The sequence below is a fragment of the Doryrhamphus excisus genome, linkage group LG16 (genome assembly GCF_037039965.1).
Source record: "Doryrhamphus excisus strain RoL-2023G ecotype Guam linkage group LG16, RoL_Dexc_Guam_v1.1, whole genome shotgun sequence".
Taxonomy (NCBI): Eukaryota; Metazoa; Chordata; class Actinopteri; order Syngnathiformes; family Syngnathidae; genus Doryrhamphus; species Doryrhamphus excisus.
Window position 1 is genome coordinate 12,449,844 of NC_136372.1, and position 14,920 is coordinate 12,464,763.

At 40.6% G+C, this 14,920-nt stretch overlaps 2 protein-coding genes across 2 annotated transcripts; one reads left to right on the forward strand and one right to left on the reverse strand.

Moving 5' to 3' along the window:
- Window positions 1–3,372: 3,372 nt before the first annotated feature.
- On the forward strand, window positions 3,373–6,676 carry LOC144901862 (uncharacterized). Its single transcript, XM_078797227.1, has 3 exons — window positions 3,373–3,537; window positions 3,612–3,965; window positions 5,931–6,676. The coding sequence occupies exons 2-3, from the start codon at window positions 3,737–3,739 to the stop codon at window positions 6,206–6,208; spliced, it is 507 nt and encodes a 168-aa protein (XP_078653353.1). The 5' UTR covers window positions 3,373–3,537; window positions 3,612–3,736; the 3' UTR covers window positions 6,209–6,676.
- Window positions 3,732–14,773, reverse strand: farsa (phenylalanyl-tRNA synthetase subunit alpha). Its single transcript, XM_058050121.2, has 14 exons — window positions 14,589–14,773; window positions 13,997–14,134; window positions 13,788–13,886; window positions 13,597–13,715; window positions 12,644–12,736; window positions 12,092–12,220; window positions 11,912–12,027; window positions 11,758–11,842; window positions 10,186–10,285; window positions 9,717–9,885; window positions 9,209–9,286; window positions 8,978–9,092; window positions 6,751–8,038; window positions 3,732–3,983 (listed from the first exon to the last, which is right to left on the reverse strand). The coding sequence occupies exons 1-13, from the start codon at window positions 14,733–14,735 to the stop codon at window positions 7,933–7,935; spliced, it is 1,494 nt and encodes a 497-aa protein (XP_057906104.2). The 5' UTR covers window positions 14,736–14,773; the 3' UTR covers window positions 3,732–3,983; window positions 6,751–7,932.
- Window positions 14,774–14,920: the final 147 nt, after the last annotated feature.

A 14,920-nucleotide genomic window follows, 5' to 3' on the forward strand; every position in this document is an offset into this window, starting at 1 on the left:
ATATTCTGCTGTTAAATTATGTTTCGCGGCTCCATTCTATTTTTCTTCAGTGAGCGAGGGGGTAAAATGGCTCTTTTGATAGTAAAGGTTGCCGACCCCTGCCTTAGGGTATTTAGGTACTAAAAATAGATCACCATACTGTACTCATGATTATAATAATCTGATTATATGGATTTGAATAATAAGCCATGATTCCTCATCTCAGTAGCAAAGTTCATACACAAGTAACTCGGCAGTAGTGAATCCTTCAGCATGTGTTCAGTGAATACATGAAGGTGTGAGGGCCGTGGGGGATGGGGGGGGGGGGTGCTTGCCCATAAAGACCTCCATCCCCTCCATCTGTATCGCATGTCTGCCTTCGCAACTTTCAAGTGAAAGGAATTAAAAGAGCTGCAAATCCCTGGCTGTGCATGTCCTGCACAGCTCTTACATAAGGAAATTACTTTTGCACCCCCCACCCCACTCCTTTGGACCTATGGCTTTTCATCTCTTGGGCGTATGTAGATGTGAGTCGAGTCACTGTGACTAATTGTGGCCCCAATCGTGTGTCCTTTCAGATGGGGATGATGATGGTGATGATGGCAGCTGGCGTGATGGCTCGCTTGTGACGTGAAAGCATGTGAAGTGAGTGGGAAATAAAAAAAGAGCTGTCATCTCTCGCCTCCGTGCTCGTTTTCTCTCCTCATCCGGTCTGATGTGGCAGATTAATACTGGGATACTTAGGATGAGCGAATTAATCATACTGGATTAGAAGCTCAGTGGGATAGTCTGCATCATGAGCTCAATGGGACTCATAATTGCCAATCTAAGAGGAAATCCCTTCATCATGCTGACAGATTTGGGACTTACTTCATACCGTACATCAGGGGTCGGGAACCTTTTTGGCGAAGAGAGCCGTGAAGGCCAGATATTTTAAAATGTGTATCTGTGAGAGCCATATACATTTTTTTAACATTGAATGCAATAAAATGTGTGCATTTTTATGTAAGACCAACAGTTTTAGATAATGGGCTCTAATTACGTAGACCAGGCACACTACCCCACGCCAATGGGGTGTGGCCAGCACACTTTCGTGAGCAGCGCAGTGTCTAATAATAAATCAAATACTTGTTGCCATTAATACAACTTCTGCTGCTGCATAGTTTTGCACCGTACTCCGTAGACGTATTTCATTCTTTTGGCCATCTTCGTCAGAAGGCTTGGTTCTGCAGCTTTAGCTATTTGACTAAAGGAGGAAAGTTTACATTTACATGTTTTTTTGACATCTCAATGACCGAGGTAGACTACAGCATTACCCAGTAATAATCAAGTTTTGGTGTTTGACCTGGAAAATATCATCAGGAAAGATAGATATGGTTGGTCGTATTGCAGCAGAATATAGATGGACGAATTAAAATGCATAAGAAAGTTGTTGATTTTGAATATTATTTTTAACAGTCATTTCTGTGATGGTTTACTTTAAAATGTTAGCAAAAATAAATTTTTATTGTGGTAAGAAATGCTTGAGAGCCAGATACAGTCATCAAAAGAGCCCTACCTGGCTCCCGAGCCATAGGTTCCCTACCTCTGCCGTACATCATCATCAGCGCCAAAGAAAACGGATGTTGGCAATCTACTCATGAAGGCTAAAGCACAATTTTTATGCAGTTTAATTTGTAGTTGTTCCCCTGTAATGCCTCGTTTATGGCGGTAAATTGGTTCAGGACCCAACCGTGATAAGTCACAAACTAACTGAACAAGTGTTTGTAGTTTACAATCTTTTAAATACAGTTTCTAACATTATTAGAGCTCTCTTGACACAAAATAACACCCCTATAGTCACCTTTTCATTCATATTACCTAATATAGTAAATATAATAAGATCAAATAAGCCATTTAAGACCACCCTCGGCCATCTCTGTGTGGAGTTTGCATGTTCTCCCCGTTCATGCGTGGGTTTTCTCCAGGGACTCCGGCATCCTCCCACATTTCAAAATCATGCAACATGACACTAAACCGGGTTCCACTGTGTATGTATTGTATAATTTTAGTTACCCCCCTGGCGTGCTTTTATGTATTTCCTTTATTTTCGTTTTTAAGCATAGTTGTAGGCTGCACAGAGTGGTTAGCGCACAGGCCTCACAGATAAAAGACCCGAGTTCAATTTCACCCTCGTCCATCTCTGTGTAGATTTTGCATGTGTGGGTTTCTCCGGGTACTCCGGTTAAAAACGGGCTGGATGGCGGACAAGTGGTTCGTGCGCAGGCCACACAGCTAGGAGACCCGAGTTCGATTCCACCCTCGGCCATCTCAGTGTGTAGTTTGCATGTTCTCCCCGTGCATGCGTGGGTTTTCTCCGGGTACTCCGGTTTCCTCCCACATTCCAAAAACATGCTAGGTTAATTGGCAACTCCAAATTGTCCATAGGTATGAATGTGAGTGTGAATGGTTGTTTGTCTATATGTGCCCTGTGATTGGCTGGCCACCAGTCCAGGGTGTACGCCGTCTCTTGCCCGAAGATAGCTGGGATAGGCTCCAGCACCCTTTGTGAGGATAAGCGGTAGAAAATGAATGAATGAGTGATTGAAAGCCATTTAAGGCATAAATAAAATGTGTGTGTTGCACTAAATGTATTCCACAAGTGTGGAGGACAGGAAGTGACAGCTTGTTGTGAAGCTGCTATTCTTTTCTCTCCCTTGGTAACATTTAAACAAAGGAGGTGAAGAAACAGTTAGCCAACAGTTAGCATTTTAGCCATTTTATGCACATCTGAATGTAAATACATACATGGCATGATGTTAGGACACTATAGAACTACCTTAACACTTTCAATACTGAACTGTTTGCTATTTTATGTCAAAAATGTATATCTTGATAGGTGCTAGCATTGTAACGTAGCATTTTAGCTATTTCACTTGTGTCTAAATGCAAATACACTACATCATGTAGAAACACTACAACTGCCGTGATACTTTGACAACTTAGCTTGCTAACTGTTAGCATGATAGCATTTTAGCTATTTTAGTCAAGTCAAAATGCTAATATAGATGACCTGATGGCACTATGAAAATGCTGATAGCGTGCACATAAATGCCATGTAAATGTCATGTATATTTGTTCATCTATTTATGCCATCTATTTATATCACATACTCTGAACAAGACTAATATTTGATATTCATTTTAAAAGCTAAAATATTACTGTTACATCACAGCAAAGTCAGACTAGTATAGAAAACAAGTCAGTTCAATTTGTGTGATTTCATTTCACTAAGCAATGCTGAAGTGTGCAAATGTGAGTTAATCTAACATGGTTTCGTTGCATCTAATACAGGTTCAATGAGGTTTTTTGTATTGGTCAGGAGGGAAGGGGTTAAACGTGTAGTTCCAAACAGAAAAGGCTCCCCAGCCAGCAGCTTCTGGCTAACTTGGGGGAATTAAGGGCAACATAAGCCTGTGGTGAGCAGAGGCGTGCTGACGACATGAGGAGAGAGCCGATCACTCAGTGCCTCTGCCGCCTTGAGCAGCCCCAACCTCCTCACTGGACCTCTAACAGAAGGTGAGACATCTTTTATGGAATATTTTGATTTTTTAAATCCAATGACAGTTTAACACACAGCTTTGTACTTGCAGTGCCACTTCATGAACGGACTGGACATTTTTGTGGGACTCCCACATGGAAGAAGCATCGATTCTTTATGAGAATGCTCCATAATTGAGTGACCAAAAACATTTTTAAAACTCTTTCCACGGTAGCCATGAATGGATATAATTTCACCGTGTGGAACTCCACTGACGAAGCCCATGCGTATCCCTACTCCACCTCCATAGAGGACCCACTCTACAAGCAGTACAAGCCCATCTCGAAGGACCTGATCCCCTTGCCCAAGGCGGTGCTCTACCTGCTCATGGCGGCCCTGGTGGTGGTCGGAGTTGCCTATGCCATCATTGGTCATCTCATCAAGGATCTGGCCATTGACATCGCAGGTATGATTCTTCTGGAAACTAGTCAAAGGAAAGTCAAACATTTAGTGAAATGAAATCACACAAATTGAACTGACTTGTTTTCTATACTAGTCTGACTTTGCTGTAATGTAACAGTAATATTTTAGCTTTTAAAATGAATATCAAATATTAGTCTTGTATAAGAGTATGTGATATAAATAGATGGCATAAATAGATGAACAAATATACATGACATTTACATGGCATTTACATGCACGCTATCAGCATTTTCATAGTGCCATCAGGTCATCTATATTAGCATTTTGACTTGACTAAAATAGCTAAAATGCTATCATGCTAACAGTTAGCAAGCTAAGTTGCCAAAGTATCACGACAGCTGTAGTATATTTGCATTTAGACACAAGTGAAATAGCTAAAATGCTACCTTACAATGCTAGCACCTATCAAGATATACATTTTTGACATGAGTAAAATAGCAAACAGTTAAGTATTGAAAGTGTTAAGGTAGTTCTATAGTGTCCTTACATCATGCCATGTATGTATTTACATTCAGATGTGCATAAAATGGCTAAAATGCTAACTGTTAGCATGCTAACACCACCGAAACTTGCATCATGCCATGTAATTGTATACGATTTAATATGAAGCTATTTGCTAAACTAGTAACATGGCACCAAGTACTGAAAGTGTATTTGCATTTAGACATGAATGAAATGGCTAAAATGCTAACTGTTAGCATGCTAACACCACCAAAAGTGCAGTTCTGTCATGATGTTGCATCATGCATTGTAAACGTATACGATTTAATATAAAGCTATTTGCTAAACTAGTAACATGGCTCTATGTACTGAAAGTGTATTTGCATTTCAACATTAAATGGCTAAAATGCTAACTGTTAGAATGCTAACACCACCAAAAGTGCAGTTCTGCCGTGATGTTGAATGATGCAACGTAAATGTATACAATTTAATAGAAAGCTATTTGCTAAACTAGTAACATAGCACTAAGTATAAAAAGTATTTGCATTCAGATGTGTGTAAAATTGCTAAAATGCTAACTGTTAGCATGCTAACACCACCAAAACTGCAGTTCTGCTGCGATGTCGCATCATGCCATGAAATTGTATATGATTTAATATAAAGCTATTTGCTAACTACTAACATGGCTCTTAGTACTGAAAGTGTATTTGCACTTCGGCATGAATGAAATGGCCAAAATGTTAACTGTTAGAATGCTAACACCACCAAAAGTGCAGTTCTGTCGTGATGTTGCATCATGCCATGTAAGTGTATATGATTTAATATAAAGCTATTTGCTAAACCAGTAACATGGCTCTAAGTACTGAAAGTGTATTTGTATTTCAACATGAAATGGCTAAAATGCTAACTGTTAGAATGCTAACACCACCAAGAGTGCAGTTCTGTCATGATGTTGCATCATGCATTGTAAATATATACAATTTAATAGAAAGCTATTTGCTAAACTACTAACATAGCACTAAATATGGAAAGTGTATTTGCATTCAGATGTGTATAAAATTGTTAAAATGCTAACTGTTAGCATACTAGCACCGCCAAAAGTGCAAATCGTTAATGATTTTTTCAAGCGTAATATTATACAATATATATTGCAAGGAGTTGGACACGCCTGATGTAGCGTTACATAGACTTATAATGTATGCCAAGGTTTACTGAAGCTGTCCTGGTTCACACTTAAAAGCCTCTTTAACCCAGAGATCCCGCATTGGCAACATTGATGGAACAGTAGATCTTTCTGTCAGACTGCATTGGTCAATTCACGGAAGACAGAAAGTCCAATAAGTGCTAATTCTTAATTCTTAAATCGAACGTTAATTTGAATTCATTCTCGCCAGGCCGCCACAAATAAATGAATGCACGGGTAACACTGCGGATGAAGCTGGCAGTTAAATGTCCCTTGGAAAAATGCCTAACTTTTCAGTCTTTTCTGATGCTAAATCGTTCTCAGATTGCATGCTGGGTCCACTTGGCAACGAGGACAAGGACCAGAACAACACACAGCCCACAGCCAGTCACCCACCGCACCCCTTCGCGCACAACGCCTTCCACGTGTGGGACCAGGATGACGTGGTCATCCCTCTACCGCCCGAAGACAGCCCCCAGACCAGCCCTCTGTTACTGGCCGCCATTCCCTACATCCCCTCTTTTTTCCCGCACCCGCACAGCCCGACAAGTCATCAGAACTCGCCAGCCTTCCCCGACCCGGGGGAACAGCATTTGCAATGAAGACTAATTAGACCATGAACCTTGAAGAAGCAACGCGGGGGAATGGACTCCCCGGTAAAATGACTTTGACATGAAATAAAAATGAATAATGGAGGGGGTGTTGTGCAAGAGATAAATTCAATTTGCATGCAATGTGTGCAAAGGACATGTGCAGACATGAACCCGCTGTGCGCCTCTGTTAAATTTGCAAAGGTTTCTGTGAATAATGTAACGTGACTTGAGACTCACGCTTGACGAAAATTTGGAAGCAGTCAGTGAAGAAGACAAGAACGAAGAGGAGGATTATAATATAAATATCTGTGTGCCTGAGTTTACATTATAATGGGTTGAAAAGACATACTGGTATATTCATTATTTGATTAACCATTCATTTCTTTGTGTATTACGCTGTTACTGCTGGTAACCGTTTGTGTTGTTGCCATGTTTGTGCAGGCAGCATCACATTAAACCAATATTTTACACAATTGACTCGCGTCGGATGTTATATTTTATGTTGTCACCCATTTGTTACTGTACAGTCCAGACTTCCTATTAGGGTTTACCTTTGAATCCAGTCTGCACGTCAAGTCAGGCTGCCGTCCAAACCTGCAAAGTGACCAGCTGGCCCGCCTCACACACTTCACTAAAACGTTATTTCAAGACAGTGAAGGGATTAAGATTAAGGCGAAGACTTAGGGAGTTCCAAGGAGTCCGCTTGTACACAAGACTTAATCCTGGAGTCTTTTAGTGTGCAGGGAACACTCTCCTGGAGTTCCCCCGGCTGGTATGAAAGGCCTGTCATGGAACATACATATTATATCAGTCCAAATAACTGCAAGCAGAACAGCTCCCATTCTTTTGGGAGAGCTGTGTCCTTCTCCGCAATGTGGGAGATTTGTGACCGTTAAGCCTAATTTGTAACCATGCTTTAAGCATTCATGAACCTAGAACACATACTAGTAACACAAACAATTTCAACATTTTGCTGCTGTTCTTTTCAAGAAAAATATAGTACTAAAGTTTTTTTTTTTTTTAAATATATTTGATTACTGCTATGTTTCAAAAATATATCAATAAATCCTGTCCCCCCCCCTACTCAGCTTTCCACATTTACAGCAACACTCAAGCACAATTCTTGTCTTGGTTTACTCTTATCAAGTCTACTATATTGGGTCATTTGTACAAGTGTAGAAGTGGGTGGTATTTCATGTCTGGAAAAGTCTACTGACATAAAAAAAAAACATATAGGAAGGTCATAAACAAGGGTTCTATACTCTATCAAAATATTCTCTATAATGATGAATCCTACTTCACGGTCTGGTCTGGAACCAAGCAACTGTGATAAACGAGGGATTACTGTACTTTTAACATCGGAGGATGGAAGCTTTTTGTCTATATATGAACACATTGACCATTCATGAGCTTAGCATGTTTTGATGGCTAACATATGACTTCTGATTAGTTGTACGAGATTATCTTCCAAATTACCTACATGAGACAAGACAAGCATAAGAGCGTTACAATATGGACAGTTTATTTTACCGTTGAAAAAGAAACAGTGATTTTCCCAGTACAATTTGAGTTATGTGTTTTTGTAACAAAGGAGGGTGTCAGTATTAGAGACTGAAACAGAAACAGCCTCTTACATGATTTCAAAAGCCTGTTAATAGAAGTGTACTTAATTATAGCAACAATGGCAGCCATGAAGATGTCCCGAGATCTATAAAAAAAGAGCTGTACCAAACTCAGGACTCGAGTCGACAAATGGGGCTGTCGTAGACCATCTGTAGGTTGACCTTGTGTCCCACCAGCTCTCTGATGTTGTTTATGCCGTATTTGATCATGGTGGGTCTGCAATGACATAAGACAAGGCTGGCTGAGTTACGGTTGAAGGAAGAGCAGATGGTTGCTGACCTGCTGGCATGTTTGAACGACAGGCACATTAAATCCATACACTGACTACTCTGTCATATTCCTGTTTCTCTTCTATATTATGATCTCATGAGAATACATCAATCAATCGAACTTTATTTGTAGAGCACTTTTCTTACATAGAATGTAGCACAAAGTGTTTTACATGTTAAAAAAAGAAAGACAACAACAAGACACGTATATATCTAGTATATATGTATATATAGAAATAATGACATAAAAAGTAAAAATATAAAGACATTTAGTTAAGATCCAAAACAAAAGGTGTAGGGTATAAAATAACCATTAGATAAAAGTCCAGTTCAAAGGTTAAAAAAAAAAAAAAAAAAAAAGACTATACTTTTATATGTACATATAGAGTACACTTATATATGAGTTAAAAGCCAAATCAAATAGGTGGGTCTGGAGCCTTTTTTTTTTTTTTTTTTTAAATCGCAACGTTCTCTACGGCCTTCAGGTCCTCCGGCAGGCTGTTCCACAAACGGGGGCCATAAAACTGTGTTCTTGTTTTAACTCTGGGAATATATAACAGGCCTGTGTCGGAGGACCCGAGGGCCTGCAAGAGTTCATAACTTAAAAGCAATTCAGAAAGATAAGAAGGCCCACAACCCCTAAGACATTTAAAAACTATTAAGAGAACCTTAAAATCAATTATACATAATCATATAATTGCTGAAATGTGAGGTGTGTACTGTACTGTAATCAGAAACTAAACCGAAATAAAATCATGCATGTTCACCCACTTCCCCTTAAGCCAATTAGGGGCTTAAGGAAACACCACAGTTATGTCTACCAACTAATAATCATTGAAAATGCCAACTGAGGATTCTGGCACACCTAATTCTTTTGTGTGTTTACCTTTCCAGAGACAGCCCCCATGCAATAACCGATACATCCTCAGGGAGGCCCATCGGTAGCAGCATCTCTGGTCTGAAGACACCAGAGTTCCCCACTTCCACCCACTTTTTTAGACCTGTATGTACATAGAAACATCACACACAGCTATGAAAAAAGTATCTATTTTTGACAATACGTGAGGTGGTAGACAAGAATTTACGTCGGCTAAAGTGTGTATTTGTGTGTTTAAACCTTCATGATAGCTGAACACCTCCATACTGGGCTCTGTGTAGGGGTTGTATGCGGGTTTGAAACGTAGCTTTGTGATTCCTGGAAAACAAAAGTTAAGATCTGAACATCCACAACAAAAAAGCAGACTCTCGAACTCTACTCTTACCATTTTATTGGCAATGAAAACATCTATATTTTGATAATTTTTTGTATAGAACAAACTGTGTATTACTTACACTTAGTCAATGTGTGTTATATTGATAATGGTTTGGTATTTTATATGAACTTTTATATTTCTATAATTATCATTTTTAATTAGAATTATATTTATTTGTATAATTTTATAATATACATTTATATTTTATATATATTTTTAACTTTTATATTTTATGTGAACCTATATGAGGCTAGCTAACATGACCATGTACATGTAATGTTGGAATAAGTAGTTAAATGGTACAACTGGCAGCAGTGTTGCCACCGCTACATACTGGACACATGATTTCCTGATGTTTGTGTACATTCTAACCTAGCTTGGTGAAGAACTGATGCAGGACGCCCATGAGGTCCCCTAGAGTGAGCCTGTAGTCCGCCACCACGCCTTCTATCTGGTGGAACTCTGCTAGATGGGTGGCATCTAAAGTCTCATTCCTGAACACCCGATCGATGGAGAAGTACTTGACGGGGGTGAACTTCTCCTGGTGGAAAAAAAAGCAATAAGTGGAACACATACACACACGGACGCAAAGACACAAAATCCCTATTCCCCTCAGAAGGCTTTCCAGGAAACTGAGTAGTGTACCAACGGTATTAGTGAGGTCAGATGTTTGGCATGAGATACCTTCAGGTTCAGTGTTAAGGTGTACTGCAGTAACAAAAGCTCTCCATATTCTTATGCATACACCCATTTTCAACTCTTAAGTGTTTAGTGAAAGAAAAAAATCAACAAGCTTATTATTCCCATAACTGTTGAACAAGCGTTTGCATCTACAGCTCACCTGTTGTGCAAGTTTATACAGCATGCGTGCGCTGACTGCTGTGGTGTGCGTACGAAGGATGTTCTTCTGTGCTTCCTCAATCTTCCAGTCGTATTTGTACCTGAGGAGCGTTCATAGGAGGCAATAAAATGGAGTGGTGGTTAGTTGACTCAAAGCAAGATGAATGGACGTTTGGTGTGTGGAGTCTATTATAAACACTGATCCTAAATTTGAGGAGCATGTGTTCCTGGATGTGGGCCGTACACCCTCTGAACGGGACGTATACCCACAGGAAATGTTCAACACACCAACCAATCACAGCCTTTATGGTCTACATGCTGCAAGGCAACATTAGATGTTTTTGGAGATGCACATCACAATCAGCAGGGGGAGGAGCAACATGGTGTAGGTAAGTCGTCTTTTGCTTAATTGCTTCCAGACCAGACTGCGACATAGGATTCAATATTAATAAATTGAATATTTTCATAAAAACGGGCTGAATGGCGGACAAGTGGTTAGTGCACAGGCCACACAGCTAGGACACAGCAAGTTCGATTCCACCCTCGGCCATCTCAGTGTCGAGTTTGCATGTTCTCCCCGTGCATGCGTGGGTTTTCTCCAGGTACTCCGATTTCCTCCCACATTCCAAAAACATGCTAGGTTAATTGGCGACTCCAAATTGACCATAGGTATGAATGTGAGTGTGAATGGTTGTTTGTCTATATGTGCTCTGTGATCGGCTGGCGACCAGTCCAGGGTGTACCCCGCCTCTCGCCCAAAGACAGCTGGGATAGGCTCCAGCACTAGAAAATGAATTAATTTTCATAAAAACCTGTTCATGACTTTCTAAATTTGCTTTTTAGCCATTATTAGAGACATGAAATGACACCCCTGTAGTCACCTTTGCACTCCTATTTTCTTTGTTTACACCATATTGCTAATACTCAGGGCAGGGGTCCACTGGAGAGACACAAGAGAAGGCCACAGCTTTAAGCATGGTATGATAGTGAGTTAACTTGCCTCAAATCTATTTATTCTAAACTTAAAAGGTAAATGGTAGAGTCCAAAAACTTACCACTTCCACACGAAGGAAAAGTTTATTTCACTCTATCCTGTCGGACATGCTGTGCCTGACTACATGCAGTGTGATGGTAATGTTATGTCATGTCATGTGTCATCAATGTTTTGTGTCATTACTGACACCTAGTGACCAGAACAATACATAAATAGTCTTTCAATATTTTTTGACAATTAACAGGCCACCCTCCGATTACAATAAGTGTGCAATAACCATGCAGTGATTTTGCACTCTCTGTGCTCTTGTACCTTGCTTTCGCTTGTGGGACGAATAAAGGCATATCTTATAGTCAACCACTTAATAGCAGTCATTTCTTAATTCATTATTTTTTCAAAAAACGCAATAAAGTGAGGGAGCGATGTTTGAACCGAAATGTGGCGAGGGGCGACTGTACGCGAGTGAGCACTGTGATTGACTGGTCACCAGTCCAAGGTGCACCTTGAATATTTTAACTTTTTACTACATAATAAGACGCCCCTGATGAGTCTCATTATGTGATCATGGGATTGTCTCACCCTTGTGAACCGAAACCCCCCTCTGTGTGGACCCTCTTCACTCTCTCCAAGTAGTCCTGTGGCAACTCACGGGCAAGTGCGGGGTCTGAAAATCAATGGAGTAAAATTACTTGTGATGAAAAAATTTTAAAAAACAAATGCCCAACACACTGACCTGACAGGAAGAAGGTGTCATGCTGGTCCCTAGCCGGGTGCTGCTGCGGCTGAAACAGGGAGTCAAAGTTCCAGAAGGAGCTCTCTATGAAGTTGTTGGTTGGCATCTCTGTGAAACTAAACACACACACACCGTTGCGGTCAAGTAAGTTCTCCTGATCCCTTCATAGAAGCAACTCACCCCATCTCCAGGAAGATCTGTCTGAACTGTGTTCGCACTTTCATCAACGGATGCAGGTGTCCGCTGTCTGGAGCCACACCCATTGCCTCAAAGTTGTACGGTTTGAAGTTTTTCTCTTTCCAACTGCCGCTAAAGTGTAATGCATTGGATTAGAGAGCACACAAACGAAAGAGATCATCCAAGTAAATAACATAATTCCACATGTTTAAAATTGCCCTGCATCGTACTGACAGGTAAATGTTAGCAGAGGTAGACCTCTGTCCTTTTGCACTTGGTAGCTTGAACATGTTCCTTCCATAATGGGCCTTTAAATCAATTAAAAAGTCATCCTGTACACTTTGTGCCGCCCTGCCTTTAGGACATTGTCCTCATCTTTGGACGTGTCCCCTTCTGATGAGCGGAGGCTTCTCTGTGTCCATTGTCTGAAACTCTGCACACTGTCACTGACTGACAGATCAGAGCAGACCCAGACGGATTTTAAAGTTTTGTTCAAACCGTATTCCGGTAGAACAGCATTTTTTAAATGTCTAATTAAACACAAGTTGGACTCACGTGGCAATCATGTCAGGTGTGAGCTCCGTCTCCTGTTTGGTGACAGTGGTGCTGAAGGAGGTTCCTTTTGTGATCCAGTAGGACTTTACCGTCCTAAAGACAGTGATTAAAACCAGGACACGCAGATGAGCTTGCATGACCAACTTTCTCCTACGATTTCATATCAACATTTGCAATAAGAGTAACTTGAAATTATTACATTACAGTAATCTGAAGTAGGACTCCTTATTATAAGTGGAATATTGTTGTAATGTTTATGACCTCCCAAATACATTTTAATTCATTAGAGCCCTCCAGATATGAAATAACACCCCTATAGTCATACTGTGCTACTATACTGTGCCTATTGTGAGATAATACAAACATGTAATAATATCCTGTTGTTCCAGCAATCAAGACTGGTGCTTGTGTCTCTCTCTCTCTGAACATTACAGTAACATTACTGACAGCGTGTTTGAATGTGCCTTCTTAATGCCTTATTATTAGTTCATTCAGTCATTTTGATGTTAAAATGCTTCATTTAGGCTAAAATTGTATACTTATGTACTTTTGTAAATAATAGGCCATACTTGACCTGCAAAAAGAGCAAATTATTAATATATTTTGGAGTGAAGCCGTATAATTTGAGGCACAAAGTGGCAAGGGATTACTGTACATTCAGCAGCGGAACCCTATCCTCCTTGCTACAACATGCCTAACATACTTACTAAAATACATAGACGCATATATACATACATATATATATATACGCATAAATTTCATTTTTGCACCTCACAACAACTATGGTGTGTTCAAGGACTGTAAAACTGTGCTAAATCTCAATGCTTGACAGAAACACTGCAGTCTCATGTTAAGTTTGAACTGTTTTACCGCTCAGGTTAGATGTGCTCAAATGCAGACCGGGACCTCTGCTGCCACCTTGTGATACAAAAGGGAACCCCGGTATCACTTACACCTCAGCGAGAAGTTTGCGCTTCTTCAGCTCGTTCTTTTCTTTCTCTTCCAGGTTTGTGGCGTCCCCTTTTTGAACCAGAAGCAGTTTCTCTCTCACCTGGTCCTCTATGTTCTCCATCTGTGAAACCAAAACAAAACCACACAATTAAACAAATTCTCTGGATCAATCTCATGTAACAAAAACACATACGGTTCTGAATATTCTGGGGCCGCCTTCATGTCCTTTGTCCAATCGGATCCACTTGTTGGACATGGCTTTGCTGAAGCCAATCTTTCCGAAGGACAAGTTCTACAGACAAGAGACACAGAGAGTGAGAAATGTATTTTCACGCTTTAAAATGACCAACTATTTGAACAGATGAATGTGTAATGATGTGACTAACCATCTGTCACACTCACCATTAGGTCACTTTGTGCCAGACCCTCCAGCGGGATGGAGTTGAAGACCCGGGCTTCATGACTGCCTTGCTCAGCAATTTCTTTGCCCTCAACTGTCAACTCCCAGTGTTTAGAGGAACGCAACTCAGCTGAGATGATCTAAATACCAGAAAGCACGGAATTATGATGATTTGCCTTTATATGACATTGAAAAATGGCCCCCGAGCCACACTTTGTACACCAGGGTTTGTTGTTTGGAATGAAATATTTATATTACAGGTCTATAGCGGGTGTTCAGATTTTTTGTGTGATAATTGTAACGCTGTGTCGTTACAGTTGCGCTTTAAGTGAGAAAAATATGACATTGGTGGTCTTTGTTGCCCCATTACTAATATAATTTCCACTAAAATCGGTAAGTGCCTCTAGCATTGGTATTAGTGCAGAATGAATACGACTTGAAAGGCAAAAAATGCTCGTTGATACGTTAAGACATCTTAATAAACCTGCCTGACAGCAACTCACTTAACCCGTCTACTGTCCTCATTGCATCAGTCCGGACAATGTTGCCTGTCACAACTTGACTTCCGGTGCCACAAACACCGGGAAAACTCACTTCACCGAGAGCCTGCAGACTCTTCACGGCCCCCACGACGACCTGGTGGTCCACTCCGAGGCGAGACGCCACATTTAGGCTGTCCACGCCGTCGTCTACCTTCTCAACGAGCTGAAGCAACGTCTCCACCACACTCGTGTCAGCCATACTACCTCGCCGTCTGAGATCAAAGGGACCGGATATGACGGCGCAATGTCTGTGACTAAATAGAAGGTAATCCGTAGTACTGTGTAGTAAAACATACCTGTCAAACCTCCCTTTTTTTACTTGTAAACCACTTTATTTCCCCTTCTTTTTTTGAGTTTCCCATATTTTAACTTTCATGAAAAATC